General features: G+C 42.8%; 1 protein-coding gene across 4 annotated transcripts in view; it reads left to right on the top strand.

The window, feature by feature from the left end:
• Positions 1-16,902, top strand: part of PRIM2 (DNA primase subunit 2) — a 2,362,887-nt gene that overhangs the window by 262,324 nt on the left and 2,083,661 nt on the right. For all 4 annotated transcript variants that reach the window (XM_044063334.1, XM_044063337.1, XM_044063335.1 and 1 more), the window contains exon 4: positions 12,729-12,814. In XM_044063334.1, coding sequence (XP_043919269.1) covers positions 12,729-12,814 — 86 coding nt within the window. The remainder of the gene's footprint in view (positions 1-12,728; positions 12,815-16,902) is intronic.

The raw sequence follows: 16,902 nt of genomic DNA, 5'->3' as shown, positions 1-16,902 counted from the left end.
GCCACGAAAAAGGAGATGTCGGAGTCTTCCTCATCTGTCCATCCGCCTAACAAAGATTCTAGGACCATGGACAGATACGGAAGCGCATTTTCAGTTCAGCGGCTTTCTCTATGCTCCTGAACTATTTGACTCATTTTACACGCTTACAGAGGGATCTAGTCAAAGAGTTGGGAGATACCCTCCAGGGTACTACAGATGCTGCTGTTTCAGAGAAAGTTACAGCACATCTCAACACCCTTACATCCATTGTAAACTCGTCCATGAGGCTGATATCCCACGCAGCTGAAGGATCGAGTAGGGCAGCGGCTTCAGCGATTGCTCTTCGTAGGCAATCCTGGATGCGCTTATGTTCGCTTATGGAAGCCTTCAAGTCTTCCTTTACTAACGCCCCATTTGATGGAGCCACACTTTGGCCCTAAAGTAAAGGAGACCCTTACCCGTGTGAACAGGAGGGAAAGACTCTGTCTGCTGTCGGAGTCCGTTTTCCACCCTTCCAGACCGCACCCCAAAGGGCAACGTAGGGAAAATGTGGTTTCAAAACCCCAAGGATCTTTCCCAAACACACAGGGTGATGCCCCTCTAGAGGCAGAGGGGGCAGAGGTGGAAGACGCCGCCTGGCGGCAGAGGGGTCCGCAAAACCAAGGTGACAGGGATAACCTCCTGGCAAACCTTTTCAGCACTCCTGAGAGGAGGCCCGACTGTCCTGCTCTGGAGGCAGTCGGGGGTCGCTTAGCTTTATACCCTCAGGCCTGGCAAAACCTTTCTTCAGACAATTGGGTAAAAAGCGTTGTTACCAGAGGTTACAAAATCCCATTTCTATCCACACCCATTCCAAAGAGAAAACTCCCAGATGTACCACCCCATCTGCGAGACCCAGCAGCTACAGAAATTTCAAAGCTGCTAGAAAAAAGAGTCATCCAACCAGTCCCAGCGGACCAAATAGGATTCGGAACTTACTCAAGGTTCTTTTTAGTTCCAAAGAAAACAGGGGACTGGAGGCCGATTCTGGACCTAAGCCATCTCAACACCTTTATCAAGAAGGAAAAGTTCCGAATGGTCACGCTTCAATCGATCCTTCCATTCTTACGGAAGGACGACTGGATGTGCTCGATAGATCTAAAGGACGCACTACCACATCAAAATGGCCAGGGCGTCCAGGGATCATTTGCGCCGGCTGGGAGCCAGTCACTATCAGTTTGAGCCCTGCCCTTTGGTCTGACTACAGCCCCCAGGGTCTTCACCAAATGCATGGCAGTGGTAGCGTCTCATCTGAGGCGCCTAGGATTCCAGGTGTTTCCGTATCTGGACGACTGGCTCCTGTCTGCCACCACCAGGCGTCAACTGATACAAGCCAGGGATTACACCCTACAACTTTGTACACACCTTGGAATTTCAGTAAATTTCGAAAAATCCTTGCTACAGCCATCACAGCATATCTTATTCATAGGAGCGGAATTAGATACGCACCATTTAGTTCTAAAACTTCCTGCAGAAAGAATAGTGGCACTTCAATTCAACATTTCCCTTCTGCTATCGTCCAGAAAGTCACCGGCAAAAATTGTTCTGAAAGTCTTGGGTCTCATGGCAGCTTCTCTCATTGCGATACCATTGGGAAGACTGCACGTGAGAGTGCTACAATGGCTTCTGTTTGCACAATGGTCATTCCAACAACTACCACTAACTCACGAAATATTGATAACGAAAATATGCAAATCACACCTAATGTGGTGGTTACAGACTTGCAACCTATCCAGCGGAAGACCATTTGTGCTACCCGCACCGTCAGCGACGATAACCACGGACGCTTCCCTGATAGGGTGGGGGGGCATCTTTCAGGGACAGACAGTCCAAGGCGAATGGACCAATCTGGAGTACAATCTGCACATCAATGTTCTGGAGTTGAGGGCAGTGTTTTTGGCGTTGCAACACTTTGCTCCCCTTCTTCCTCCAGGGACCATTGCAGTTCAGACAGATAACATGTCCGTAGTCTGGTACATAAACAAGCAAGGGGGAACCAGGTCTTACCAACTATGCAGAGAGGCCATGAGAATTTGGCAATGGGCAGAGTCCACTGGTCGCTTTCTGATCGCAACGCACATCCCGGGTCATCCAACGCCATAGCCGACAGGCTGAGCAGGGCAATACTATTGCCTCACGAGTGGTCCTCAAACAGTCAGTTGCGAGAAGGATTTTTCGCAAATGGGGCCAGCCTACCTGCGATCTGTTTATGCCTCCAATGAACGCCAAATGCAGGAGCTACTTTGCCCTATTACCCTCCAGGGAAGTCCCCAGGGACGCTGGTGCACGATTGGCCCCGGTCTCCTATATGCTTTTCCTCCATTTCCTGATTGCAAAGTTTCTACAGAAAGCCAACAACCTTCAGAGGACTATTATTCTCATTGCTCTGTTCTGGCCTCGTCAAATTTGGTTCCCCTTTCTATTGCATCACCGCATTCGGGGACCTTGGATGCTGGACCCAGAGCCAGATCTACTGACTCACTCGTCAGGAGTTCCTCACCCATCTCTAGAATCTCTCCATCTAGCAGCTTGGCTGCTCCGCTTCCCTTTCTAGCCAGGTCGGTTCCCCTTACATCGGCGGTTCAAGATATTTTAGTAGCTTCTCATAAGGTTTCCACTACAAAGACTTACACCAGTAAGTGGAAACGTTTTGTCTTTTGGGCAGAGTCACATCATTTGGACCCTGTTATAGCTCCGTTAAACAAGGTTTTAGAGTTCTTGACTGAACTATTTCATGAAGGAGCTTCCCCGGCTACTTTAAGAGTACAGTTAGCTGCCATTTCTAACTATCATGTAGAGGAATGTGGTGCCTATTATGGCTCACAGACTTTGTAAAGCCTTTTTAAAAGGTTCTTTTCATATCAGACCACCAGTCAGAAGTCCGGCATCACCGTGGAATTTGAACCTGTTGCTCTCTAAATTGATGTTGCCACCCTTTGAACCAGCCTCAAGTTGCACATTGAAATTTTTGTCATGGAAAACTTTATTTCTAGTGGCCATTACATCTGCTAGACGAGTGTCTGAGCTTCAGGCCCTTTCTGTCAAACATCCTTATTTAATATTTCATTCTGACAGAGTATCCCTACGCACTGATCCATCTTTTCTCCCCAAAGTTTGTTCTTCTAGTAATATTAATCAGTCCATTGAATTACCCACCTTCTTTAAGAACCACTCTAATAAATTGGAGTATATGTTGCACAAACTGGACGTCCATAGACAACTCAGATTTTATTTGGATAGAACAAAAGATCACAGGAAATCTGATCAACTATTTCTAGCCTTTGCTGACAGCAGAAAAGGTCTTGCAGTTACGAAACGAACTCTTTCTAAATGGCTAACTGACTGTATCACATATGTTTATGAGACCTCTAATCAAACATTATCAGCAAAACCCAAAGGACATTCCACCAGATCAGTTTCTACATCTTTGGCTCACGCAGCTCGCTTACCACTAGACACTATTTGTGCGGCTGCTACTTGGGCTAAACCACATACATTTATATCTCATTACAAAGTGGACAAGGTTTCTAGGGATAGGGCAACCTTTGGTTCCACTGTGCTCAAGAACGTTCTCCCTTGAGTTCCTCAGGATCATGGAGCTAGGACGCTACCCATGTGTAAGAACAAAGGCGAGATTGAACACTCTCACATAAAGAAGTTATGTCCTTACCATAACGTTCCATGTGGAGTGTTCATCTCGCCTTGGTTATTACACTCCCACCCTTCCCACCCTTAGGAAGAACGTTCGATTTGGTGCCTGGTCTGGAGTATTCTCCTTCTGCTGTTGCAGTATTAGTGTTTCTATCATACCCTTGGTATGTTTGTATACATGTACTTTTATGTATATAGTTTGGCATGTGTGCGTGCTTTATGTCTGGTTTGCTTGCAAACTAGATCTGAGGTAAAGGCAGAGGGGGATTGTGGGTATTAGATGTCCTCGAGCTTCTTCTCGATGCAGAGCTTGCAGTCGGCCGGCACGGAGCCGAGGATCGGCTCCGAACCCATGTGTAATAACCAAGGCGAGATGAACACTCCACATGGAACGTTATGGTAAGGACATAACTTCTTTTTTCTGCTTGTACTGTGGTATCATTCTGAGTGATGGTAGGATGCTGCTCAGGGCTAGGGTCTTACCTGCCTGGACTGCATAATCTGAAAGCTCCTCTGTCTCTTCATGTAGTCCAGGGAGGTACGTCTCAGATCATTCACACCCACATGTACAAGTCATATTTGTACCTGTTGTTGAGGGACCTGAGTGGGTGCGATATGTGGCGGATCCTGGCACCTGAGAAGCAGCTGACTGTTACTTTCTCCTCATTCAACCTAGTGTGTGGGACATCAGTGTGCCTCACTATCGAGTCACCTATGACTAGTGTGTTGGGCATTTTGTTTTGCTTTAGGGGCTTTGGTTGAGTGGCACACTGTTTAGGTGAGTTATGTGGCTTTTCATTAGTGTTGTGTTGTGGTGGTTGAGTGTGTTTTTGCCTTGGAGGTCTCTGCTGTTTTGGTAGATTTTTATTGAGAGCTTCTGCTGTGTGTGGTTTGTGTTTTTATGTGAAGGCAGTGCTGGTGTGTGTTCTGGAGGGCTGGTGTTCCATGTGGTGTGGTGCAAGTGTTGACCTTCTCCTCTTGACCAGCTATATTCCAGTCTTGGTTGGAGAGTGCATGGCTTCCAGTTTAGATATACAAGTGCATCCCTCACAAGTCTGAGTGTTGGCAGGTAAGAGGAGAGGGTTGTCAGTGTACATGAGGCAGTTGCTACATTGCCTCAGGATGCCCAAGTTCACCAGGTTAATAGGAGAAATCACTGGGAACTGACCTTTAGACATCCCTGAAGGGGTGGGCATTAATAATAAGTACTGGAGCTGTCTCCTTGTATAACGGTTAGTGCTTGGTAGCACTTTTGTGTGCTACAATAATTGCTACAAGAAGTCTGGTAAAGTGCTAGACTAATAAGGTAGTAAAAGTGCAGGAGAGAACTATCAGATCTAAGGGTAAAATTTTAGAGCAGACTTTGGCACTGCTCAGAAGCTTACAAACAGTCCTGGATACAGCAAATCTGTATCTGGAATAAACTAGTTCTAGGAAAGTTGGGAAAAGTGCAAACACGGGCTTTTAAACCAGAAAGTTGAAAGAGATAGAAAAACTGCCCAAATGGCCAATAAACTACAACTTTTGGGCTGGAAACCACTCCTCTTGTGGTAGATGGGCTTACCACTCCCACTGATATGCTGGAAGGCTTCCCTCAAACACAGAAAGGCTTGGGGGGGGGCTCAGAAGCTTACAAATAGTCCTGGATACAGCAAATCTGTATCTGGGCTAGACTAGTTAAGGAAAGGCAGGAAACAAGCTTAGAATTTTTTTTATACAGAAAAGCAGTTAAAACAGCACTAAAAAAATTCAAGTACATTGCAAGCTGGCACACCAGTGTGTAGCAGTATTAAAGCAAATACAGTTTAAATAAATGCAATTTATTCAAAATGTGTTCTGAACTGAATTCAGTTGTTGTTTTATTCAACTCTGAACAGTTAAGTGCCAAAAAATATACATATCAGCTGATAATTACACTCAGTCAGAACACAAGGAGATTCTAGCAAAGTTTTTTAGTACATTTAGTAGTTTTGGACAGCACAGTGTTACAGCGGTAGTGTTGTTGCCGCACAACAAGAGGTTCTCCAGTTTGATTCTTGGCTGGGGTTCCTTCTGTGTGCCATCTGCATGTCCTCCCTGCGTTCATGTGGGTTTCATCCGGGCGCTCTGGTTTCCTCCCACATTATAAAGACGTGTCTGGAGTGTTTCTCCCTGGGCCTCCGCTGAAAATTGGCTTTGTTCCAAGTCTGACTTTCCCAGTTAACAAATGTTAAATAAAATAAATAAAAAATAAATAAATAGTGAACTGGAAAGGGTGAAAGGAGGACCAGAAGATTATTCAAGGTTAACAACCTAAGTGGGTTGACCTTCTCAAATGCTGCCTCTGTATTAGGTAGAATGAGCTAATGACACTAGACTGGGAGGAGTGTCCCAGATCTAATTTACAGTAGGGGGGTGGGCAATTGCAAAGCCACCAAGTATAACAACACCACAGGAATATGGTGGTGGGGAGGGAGCAAACCAGTTTCAGAACAGATCAGAAAACAGAAAACAATGCCAGCAAATATGTAAATAATTCAGTCAAGCAAACATTAGGACAGTGCAGAACTCTAAAAAGTGCCAAAAAATATATTTTTATGTCAGCAAGCCTTGAAACAATCAGATAACACAAAAGCTGTCAGACCAGTTTTACCAACTTTACAAACACCACAGGAATAGGGCGAGGAACCAGTTTCAGAACTAATCCATGGAACGTTTCTCCCCGGGCCTCCGCTGAAAATAGGCTCTGTCCTAGTTGGACTTTCCCAGTCAACAGATGTTCAATAAATAAATAAACAAGGTGATATGTAGTATTCTAGCTAGGAGTTTTACACTTTCCTTCAGAGTCTGAAAAGACTGAAATATAATAGTATGTCATAGGCAGATGCTCTTTGTGTTTTACTGTTGCAGCCCTGACAGTTGGGATTTCCTGCCGTGAAAGCCCTTGGCAGTCCTGACTACTAGCGAAACTTATTTCGCCTCCCAGACTGGGGGAAGCCGTAACCAACGTCAGTACGCTCGGGTATAAAGGAAGCCTGCCTGCATCATCACTTGCTGCCTGAGTCCGAAGAAGATTTCAAGTGCGTCGGTCGGTCCGCACCAGAGAGACATTGTCATCAGAAAGATAAGTACCATGTTGGGGAAATCCTTTTTCTTTGACTCGTGTCAGATAAAGTTAATAATTGTCTACGCTGTGGTAAACAAATTCATGCGGAGACTTTTATGCTTTGTGTAACTTGCTTAGGCGCAGACCATGACATCCTTAACTGTCATTTCTGTGCTAGGTTTAACACTACAACTACTGGGCGTAAAGCAGATTTTTAGCGCATTTTTCTGAGGCAGAAATCTCTACAGTTGGTTCCTGTGGCATCTGCTTGTCGCCCTGAGCTCTATGTACTTAAGCACAAAAAAAGATAAGAAACAAAAGCCTAGGTCCATGGACAGCACTCACTTGCCCCCTGAATTGCTTACTAGACTTGTGATTGTGGAGGAAGGTGAGATGTTTTTGGATCCCCCTTTGACCTTTAATTCAGTGACCCAGGCCTCTGTTGAGACCCATTTGGAGTCTGACATGCCTTCAGTCCCTTCGAAAGCTCATATCTTCAGCTCATTGGTTGGGTCCGAGACCACTCAGCAGGCCACGGCTTCCAATGAGTTACTGCTAACCAGAGACTCTTCATAGCCTAGGGCCATTTTGGTGCATCTACAATCTAGAGAGTCAGACGCCAGGGTATTGAAAGCTTGTAGGCCTAAGGCTAAACCCACATCAAAGAAAGGCATTTTAGCAGGGTCTTCACCTAGGCTTTTGGGCTCCCAGTTTCAGGACACCAACAAGATTTGGTCAAATTGGCTGAAGACCTCATTAACATTGTAAGATCCAGACTGACTTCAGGGAATATCACCCCAGGGAAAAGAGAAACACCCACCCTGAATTCCTCCCTGATCCACTGCATTCAGAAGAAGATTCTGATTTGGAGAACTGTGCATCTGAGGAAGGCCCCACTTACACCTCTTATGAGGAATCTGAATCAGAGGAAATTCTCCTCTCTGCCTGAAGACCTTTGCCTTTGGAGAGACTCTTCATGCTATGAGGCAACATTTTCAGTGGGAAGCGGAAGAATACACCCAGGCCAAAAGGAGAGTCAGGGAGTTGTTAGACCCCCCCCCCGATCATGAACCCCTAACAATCCCACCTATCATGGAAGAGTGGAAGTTGTTTTTCAGAATGCTTCCTGAAATCCTGACTCACTCCCACCAGCACCCAGAAAGCCTAACTGATTTTACACGGTCCAGGACTCTCATAAATATGTTTACAAACCCAACTGCTGACCCTGAAGTGGTCACACCTGGCCCCAAGTAGTCTCAGACCAGTACCTCTAGGAACCCTTTACCTACTGATAAACGCAGGCCTGTTGATAGATTTGGAAAGAAAGTGGCAACCCTCACTATGACGGCCCTCAATTGTCAATTTTGTACGAACAAATACCAGCAAACCATACTTGACCAGCTAAAACAAAAGCTCTATGGTCTAGAGGATGAAAACCTTTCTAAGGAACTTTTAGATCTGTGCCATTCCAGTTTTCAAGTGGCAAAACGCTCCCTTCACTGCAGGTATGATGCCATGGAAGTCTCCTGCAGGGCAGCAGCTGTCACTGGCTCAGTGATCAGGAGACACACTTGGCTTGGGGAGCAATCCTTCACTAACCAGGTAAAAGCTAATCTCCTGGATGCCCCTTGACATAGAATTCCTTTTGCAGCTAATGCTGAAGCAGTCCTTATAAAGATGGAGGACAAGGCAAAATCTATGCAAACGGTAAAGGACTTTCTACAAGTGCAACCCCCCCCAGGTTCAGCAGGAATTACCAGCCAAATCTTGGTCCTTTCCTACCCAGTCTAGGAGCAAACAGAGAAAGCCTCAGAGGGACAGAACTCCCAGGCATCAACCACAGCAACAAAGATCTAGGCAGTGGACCTCAGACCCTCACAGATGAGGGAGTTCTAGGATACCTGCCCCTGCCAGAGAGCAGTTATGACTCTCCACTTCCACCCCCCATCCCCAACTCCACCCCAAAGCTAGGAGGAAGGCTGTCACATTTCTATCAAAACTGGACCCATATTACCTCAAGTCAGTGGGTTCTAAATATTATTGCCCATGGTTACATGCTCACTTTCAAAAAGCCCTTAAAATTCTCAGGATACCCAGATGTACCCCAGAATAAAAAAACTCAGGCTGTAGAAGAAATTTAAATTTTGTGTTCCCAGGGAGCAGTGGAACCAGTTCCAGAAAATCACAAATGGAAAGGATTTTACTCATGATTGTTCCTGGTACCCAGAAAAGAAGGGTCTTGGCTTCCCATTCTGGACCTGACCAGCTTAAATTTTTTTCTCAGGGTACCAAAATTTTAAATGTTGACCCTGCAGAAACTTCCCCATGTTAGCCCTCAGGCATTCATGTTGTCATTTGACATAAAAGATGCCTACCTTCACATCCCCATCTCAAAGTCGCAGAGAAGCTTTCTTTGCTTCAGAATAAGCTCCAGTCGTCATCAGTTTTCATCTGTGCCCTTTGGGCTATCTACTGTACCAAGGGTTTTCACAAAGTATCTAGCTCCTGCTATTGGTTACTGCAGGACCAAAGGGTTCCAGATGTACTCCTACCTGGATAATTGCCTATTACAGGCCTCAGACCTGTCACAGATTCTTAAAGACCTGAAATTTACACAGAACCTCTTACTCCTTGGGATTCACTCTAAATCTAAAGACGTACATCACTGTGTCATCCAAACAGATGGTTTTCCTAGGGGCAGTCCTGGACTTTTCCCTCCAAAAGGCCTTCCTCCCCCTGGGCAAAGTCACCTTTTTGACCGGCTACTTCCAGAACTTACAGCGCAAAGAGTGCACAACACCCAGCAAATTCCTCAGAGCTCTGGGGTACATGGCATCCTGTATCATCATGGTGCTACTGGCCAGGGTATACATGAGGAAGCTTCACTGGTATCTAAAGAATGGGTGGTGTTAGAGCACTCAGCCCCTGGACACCAAGATATACCTGATACCTCACCTCAAACAAGAGCTCACATGGTGGGTGCAGGTTTGCACCCATAATCACGGCTTGCCCTTCAAATTCTCTCCTCAAGGCAGAATCCTGACCAGAGATGCTTAAGACGTCGCATAGGGAGCCCATACCCAACATTTCCAAACCCATGGGTTGTGGGATTCCCAGACCAAGAAGAGACACATAAATTGGAAAGAATTCATGGCAGTTCTAAAAGGCTTACTAGCCTTCAGAGAGAAATGGATACCAGGGGTGCTGGTAGTACAGACAGGCAGCATCACAGATGTGTTACATAAACAGACAAGGAGGTACACACTCCTACTCCCTGTGCCATCTAGCCATGCAAGTCTGGGAGACAGCACACTCCATGGGACTGCACCTCCTAGCTCGATATCTGCCAGGGGTACAAAACACCCTTGCAGATCACCTCAGCAGGAGCTTGACAGACCCCCACGAGTGGCACCTACACTGAGATATTTTTCAGCATAACTCAAAAATGGGAAACCCCACAGATGGACCTCTTTGCCAGTGAGGGCAGTGCTCAACTGGAGAAATTCTGCATCAGGACAAGAAAGGCATCGGCATGGAGAACGGATGCCTTCTCCTTCCAAGGACTTAACCTCTTCATTTACGCTTACCCCCCACCACCTTTTCTGCCTCAAGTTCTTCTAAAGATAAGAGAAGTAGGCCCAAGGACCATTCTGATGGCTCCAAGCTGGCCCAGGCAACACTGGTTTCCTCTCCTTCTCCAGGTCACTAATCAGAAACCTTGGCAGTTACCGCAGAGGGTGGACCTCCTCACTCAAGACAAAGGGATGATAATGCACCCCAATCTGCAGACCCTAAGGCTTTCAGCCTGGGTTATTCCTCATCTCCTAACTGCTACACCAACTTAAGTCAACTAATGCAAAACATTCTGAAGGAATCCAGAAGGCCTAGCACAAGGAAATCTTATGCAGCCAAATGGAGAAGATTCTCTGCTTGGTGCCAGAGACACCACCTTGAACAAGCTCAGCTAACATTTCAGCCATCCTGGAGTACCTGGCCAGTCTAGTGGATAAAGGCCTTTCCCACTCCTCCATAAAAATACATGCCTCAGCCATCTCTGCTCGCATTCCTGCCCCCCCCCCCCAAGTCTTCTTACACCCCCTCTTGAAACGATTCCTACGGGGTGTCATTCACATTAAACCCCCCAGGAGGAAACCCACACATCCATGGGACCTCAGCTATGTACTGGAAAAATTGACTTTGCCTCCCTTTGAACCTGTAGTTAATGCCTCTTTAAAATTCCTCACTTGGAAGACTGCTGTTCTTTCAGCCATTACCTTGGCTAGAAGGGTCTTAGAGTTACAGGCTCTAATGGCAGTCGCGCCTTTCATTATCTTCCATTTAAGGCAGAGTTTCTCTCAGGACTAACCCTTCCTTTATTCCCAAGGTTGTAATCAATGTGTTTTTGAATCAAACCATCCATCTGCCTGCCTACCTTTCCCAATCCTCAGAACAAGGGAGAAAGATTACTGCACTCCCTCGATGTGCACAGAATGTTATGTTTCTACCTAGACTGGACAAAATCCTTTAGGAAGTCAGAGCAACTGTTCATAACCTTTGCCTCCGGATCTGAATTAAAGCCACCTTTTAAACAGACCATTTCCAAGTGGATTTCTCGCTACATTTATTTCTACTACAGCCATTATGGCAAAAGAAAAACAAACAAAAAAATGGATTTGGTTAGATCGTACTCTACCAGGGCCATAGCTACTTCTACAGCCTTCCTTAAGGGGGTCCCCACCAAAGACATTCTGGAAGCAGCCACTTGGTCTTCTGTGCATACCTTCACAAAGCACTACCACCTGACAACTTTCTCAAAATCCAGAGCAGGATTTGTGTATGCAGTCCTGCAGGGGAATCCTTTGCTGTACTGGATTTCCATCCACTCCCAGTTAAGGTTTGGTAATCTTCCCAACTCTCAGGACTGCAACAGTGAAATACGAAGAGCATAGTACACTTGTGTATACTTAACATAAATGTAGGTGTTCTAGTGTATTCACTGTTGCAGTCTTCTTTCCCTCCCTTCCTCCTACCCCCTTGGCCTACCAGGCAATCCTAGAATTTCCAAATATGATGACCTTGGGCACTTTCCCAGGATACCCTGGGTTAGTACCCCCTTTCTTTGGTTTATCTCCAGGCTCCTCCTTCATGGAGCCAAGAAAATACTGAAGTGATGATGCAGTCTGGCTGCCTTTGTACCTATGCATACTGATGTCTGTTAAGGTGTCTGCCAGCCTGGGAGGCGAAATAAGTTTCTCTGGTAGCCGGGCCGGCCAAGGGCTTTCACTGCAGGAAATCCCAACTGTCAGGACTGCAACAGTGAATACACTCGAACATATACATTTATGGTAAATATACACAACTGTACTTTCTGCATGATTTGCTGTGTTGTGTTACACAAGAAGAGGTAAGATGGACTTCATTCACTCCATAGCTTACCTGTTTTCCTGCTAGTTTTTCCATTTGTCCTATAGACTGTGTAGCCACATTGTACTGTTCACATAGAGACAATCACTCTTAAACCTTGACCTATAATGTTGCAGCAGCCCTAGAATAGCTGTGAGTCTGTAGCAAGGCAGCTGCATGTATGCTTGAGACACTCCAGCACAGACAGAGGAATTAGTAGATAGAAATCCTGGGCTTTTTTGTCTGCACACACATCTTATGACTCTTGCCTGGTTTACTCATTCTGACACTAATTCTTAGCAATCAGTGCAGTACTTGGTGAACTTCTTTACATTATGTGGTGGGCATGTGTACCCTCAAACTCTATAAAGCAAGAAAGGTTGGTTGATAGTTGGCCTTACTGCTGTGTTTGGCCATGGTTATGTTGTTTCCCCAACAGGACCCCATGCCTTCAGCAGGTAATCTAAGCCATACAGAGGCTGAACTACTTAGTTTTGAGTGTTAAAAAATGCATTGTTTGTTAGGTATATTTTATGTAAACTATTTACACTACACCTTTTTCCTTTTGCAGCCTCAACGTAGTAGTGAACAAGAATATGACATTAGGAGGAAAGATCACATCTCTCATTTTATCCTTCGCCTTGCCTACTGCCAGACGTAAGTGTATCTTCATGTTAGTGTATGTTCTGAAAGTGCTTGTTTCCTTAACCTCACCTCTCATTTCCAGGTGATACTGTATAGGTGATCTGCCTGTCTTTCTGTGAGAGTTGTGTATACTGATTCATAAAAATGATAAATTCAATGCAAGATTGATATGTTATATACTCTCAAATTTCACAGTTGTAGGTAAATGTTTATGCTGTACAAAATGACTCCTGTCTGTCTAATGAGGAATCAAATTCTGTCATGATTAATTATACTATATTCTTCTGCGGTAAACTGTAGAGTTATACTAGATGATGTCTGCCAAGCACACACAATTAGCAGCATAATAATATGAATTTAGTAATTGTGTCTTTTATTAATAATGCTTCAACTAAGAAGGTACCATGTGATGAAATTTATAGATATGCAGACAGTCCTACTTTATGATTACTCCAAAACCACAATGCAATTATTTCATCAATATACATTCGTATCAGATCTTAGCAGTGGGAAACTTAGTGAAACAAAGCTTTTAGTTTTCCCTGTTAGTGATTGATCGTTCTCCTTTCCTTCTGCCCACATATGTAGTTGTAGAGGTGTAGGTTGATACAGACCCTGTTACCTTGGCTGTTTAGTTTGTATTTCTCAATGCCTTTACTTCTTTCAAATGTGCACCCCTCCTGAAATAGATCCTAGAATGAAAAACGCAGATACATACTCACAGCACTAAAATATCCCCTTGCCTAGCCTCTGCTCTAACACTAACCCGCAGTCTCTCACACACACACACCTTCATTCCCTGACCCATTTACTTCTGTTAACAAAGCAAGCCGTTTGAAAAATTAACAGAGAGTAAAACAATCTATAAAGTAGCACCACCCTTTGTCTTCAAAACAGTCTGCATCCATATATGTAATTTGCATGTGTTCTAGAGTTTGCAGATGTGTAGTCCATTTGTAGATATGTAGTGTATCTTTTAAAAGTGCATGTTGAATTTGGAAAATAAGTATTAAAGTGTACTGCACTGTGAAGTATGGGAATATTATCAATGAGTTGTCAGAATTATTTCATTTCTCCTATGTTGACCTGATTAATCCCACTAGGCTAGTGGTCTCTTTTTAGGGGAGACCTGAGGTGGTATTTATACTATTGGGGGAAAGTTTGGCCGGGGCATCAGGAATCTTCCCCTGTTCTTTGTATTAAAACATGTTTTTTGGATGCACTTCCTACTTCTATTCCAAATGCAAAGGCAACGAGAGACAGAAGTGCTAACCGTTGAAGTCGGCGACAGCATGGGAGTTAGTGCAGCGATGAATAAGAAAGAGTTGGCTTGTAAGGAGCAGAAGGAAGTAGTCAGTGGATCAGATAAGGCTGCAGAGTCACTTCGAGAGATGGATGGAAGAAGGGATGATAATTTACAGAGTATTGATTCTCAGGAGGTATTTTCAGCAAAACCTCTTCGGTGAAGAGGTAGGAACACAAAATTGTGTTGTAACAACCTTCCGGTTAGGAGGGTTGCAAGATGTTTACCTGAAGGAGATTATGCAGTGTGCAGCAGAGAATAAAGTAGCAACTTCATGGAGTGAGATTATGGAAAAAATGCAAGAGGAGGAGGTCGTTGAAGAAGCAGTAAGAAAGAAATCCTACATGCAGACAGTGAAAGAAGGTGAGAAAAGTTGCGGAAGAGAGGAAAGATAAGGAATTGAAGAAATTAATTATAAAGATAAGCAGTAAGGAAGGAAAAGACTAGAAAGGTATGAAGTGTGGGACACTAACTGCACTATTGGATGTTTCACCCAAAGAGGTAAGAGCATTTATTTTCATTAAAGAAATGTACCATGACATATTATTTGAAATGGGACAGTATATGGAGAATTTTTTAGAACAGTACAAATTAAAAAGGAATTTGTATCCTTGGAATGTGTATGTGATGCAGACGTTTCATAGAGAAACCAAAAAGAGAATTCTGATGCAGGTTAGAGCAGAAGTTGAAAAAGAGGATTTAAATGATTATTTCAATACTATATGTAAAGAAGTTATGGACATAAAATATAATGATGATTGAGGTTTATGGACTGGGGATTGGGATTGTGGAGTTATTTTGAAAATGAAAAATGAGAATGTACATATTCCAGGTGGTAATGTGGTGGCAACAGATGATTTGTTAAATATAGAGGGCAACCCAAAACTTTCTTTCCAAAAAAAACCAAAAAAACCCATTTGATTAGTAATTGTGATAAATGAAAATGTTTTACTTGTGGTAAACCAGGGCATGAAGCAAAAAAATGTGATATGAAATGCAAAAAGGGTGGAAAGACAGGACATGTATGGGTGGACTGTGAAGAATATCTAGTAGTTATAGAACAAAAATATGCACAGGATTCTGCACATGACAGTTAAGAATATAGAAAAGGAACAAGGACAGATTACTGTACAGAGAAAAAATATATGATAGTAAGTGAAAATGGGAGAAAGGAAGGTGAAAAATAGGTGCCTGATGCAAGTGAAGAGGAATGTGTAAACTGGCAAGTTGTGAGTGGGAAGAAAAACTCTATAGGAAAAAAGATGAAAGAGAGGAAAATAAAGTTTAAAAGTGTAGTTGTGAAAGAAAACAAAACAAGGTAAAGGATGAGAAAGGTGGCAATTTCCTTTTTAAAGAAGGCTGAAGATCTTACCAGTAAATGGTAATAGTATAAAGAATATAACAATGTTAGGTGTATTAGAATGGTGTGCCTCACTTGATACGCAAGTAATTATATTGGAAGATATGAGAATTTTGACAGAAAAAGAAAGGCTACAAACTGAAATCTTATGGGCTGGAAGCATATGAAATATGGGAAAAGACACATGATTGGGAACATGTGTGTTATGTCAGGGTAAAATATTAGATTTTACAGTAGTAGAACTGTGAAGAATAATGGTGATTTAAGATGGAAAAACAGATGTCTGTAGAATTATAGCAATATATGCTTATGTTAGAAAGAAAGGGAGATGTTTAAAAATTATGGAGGTGTTAATATGGTTATAATATTAGTAGGATATTTTATTTGTAATTTAAGAGTAAAGAAAAAAGTAGTGATAGAATTGTAAATGAAATAATGAAAAGTGGAAAGTTACATAATAGAATAGCAATCAAATAAAAACAGAAATCTATTATTTTTGATATCTGATAGTTTAAAAATCTTGCATAAAGGGATAAAAAAGGATATGTTTTTCAGATAACGTGGCCGTATGGATAAAGGTACAGGAGAAAGAAGGATCCATAAAAATAGGCAAAGGTATTACAAGGCTTAATGAAAAAGATTTGGGTAAAAAGACATGAGATTAATAAATTATGGAACAAGCATATAGACATGAGAGTATTTTATATAAATTGGACAAACTGGTAGAAAAGTTCTAAGGAAAAATATAAACATGTTTTCTGGAATGTCAAGAGGGGAGGGAAAAGGATAGAAAAATTAAAATGTAGGCAGTTGAATCAGGAAGTGTTTAGAGAAGTATTAAGAGAAAACAGTTTTTATGAGAAAAGAAAATATATGATATAAATTAGGAGATGATTAGGAAACTTCTATAAGCAAAAGATATTTTTGTAGAGAAGAAAAGAGGTTGTGCCTTTATTTGAATAAACTAGTAAAAGAGAATAAAAGAATAATAAGGGAATTAAAGAATAATGAAGGAAAAAAGACTACAGAAAATTGAATAGTTGAGGTGATTAGACAGTATATCGGGCTTACTTTTATAAAGAAGGAGATACAAAACAAAAATGGGCAGTTAAACTAAGTAAAGAAAACAATGAGAGCTTAGAGCAAAATATATATGGAAGCGTTAAACAGAATATTTAAAGATCTTAATTTGGGGAAGCCTATGGGAATGGGTGGTATTATCATATGTACAGTAAGTATGGAAGATTGGCAAAAAGTGTATTTTGTGGAGGTGTTAAATGAATGGCAAAGGGTACATGTACCAGATAGAGATATGTATAGAGATTATGAAATTTATATGGAAAAAGGGAGAAAAAGATGATATAAGAAATTGGAGGCCAGTAGTATTGAATAATGCTGATTACAAGATATTTATGAGAATATTAACTAAAAGATTAA

This window comes from Protopterus annectens, chromosome 2.part1, assembly GCF_019279795.1.
Source record: "Protopterus annectens isolate FY-2018-M chromosome 2.part1, PAN1.0, whole genome shotgun sequence".
Taxonomy (NCBI): domain Eukaryota; kingdom Metazoa; phylum Chordata; order Ceratodontiformes; family Protopteridae; genus Protopterus; species Protopterus annectens.
Note: the sequence above shows the minus strand (reverse complement) of the source record. Positions and strands in the feature narration are given on the sequence as shown.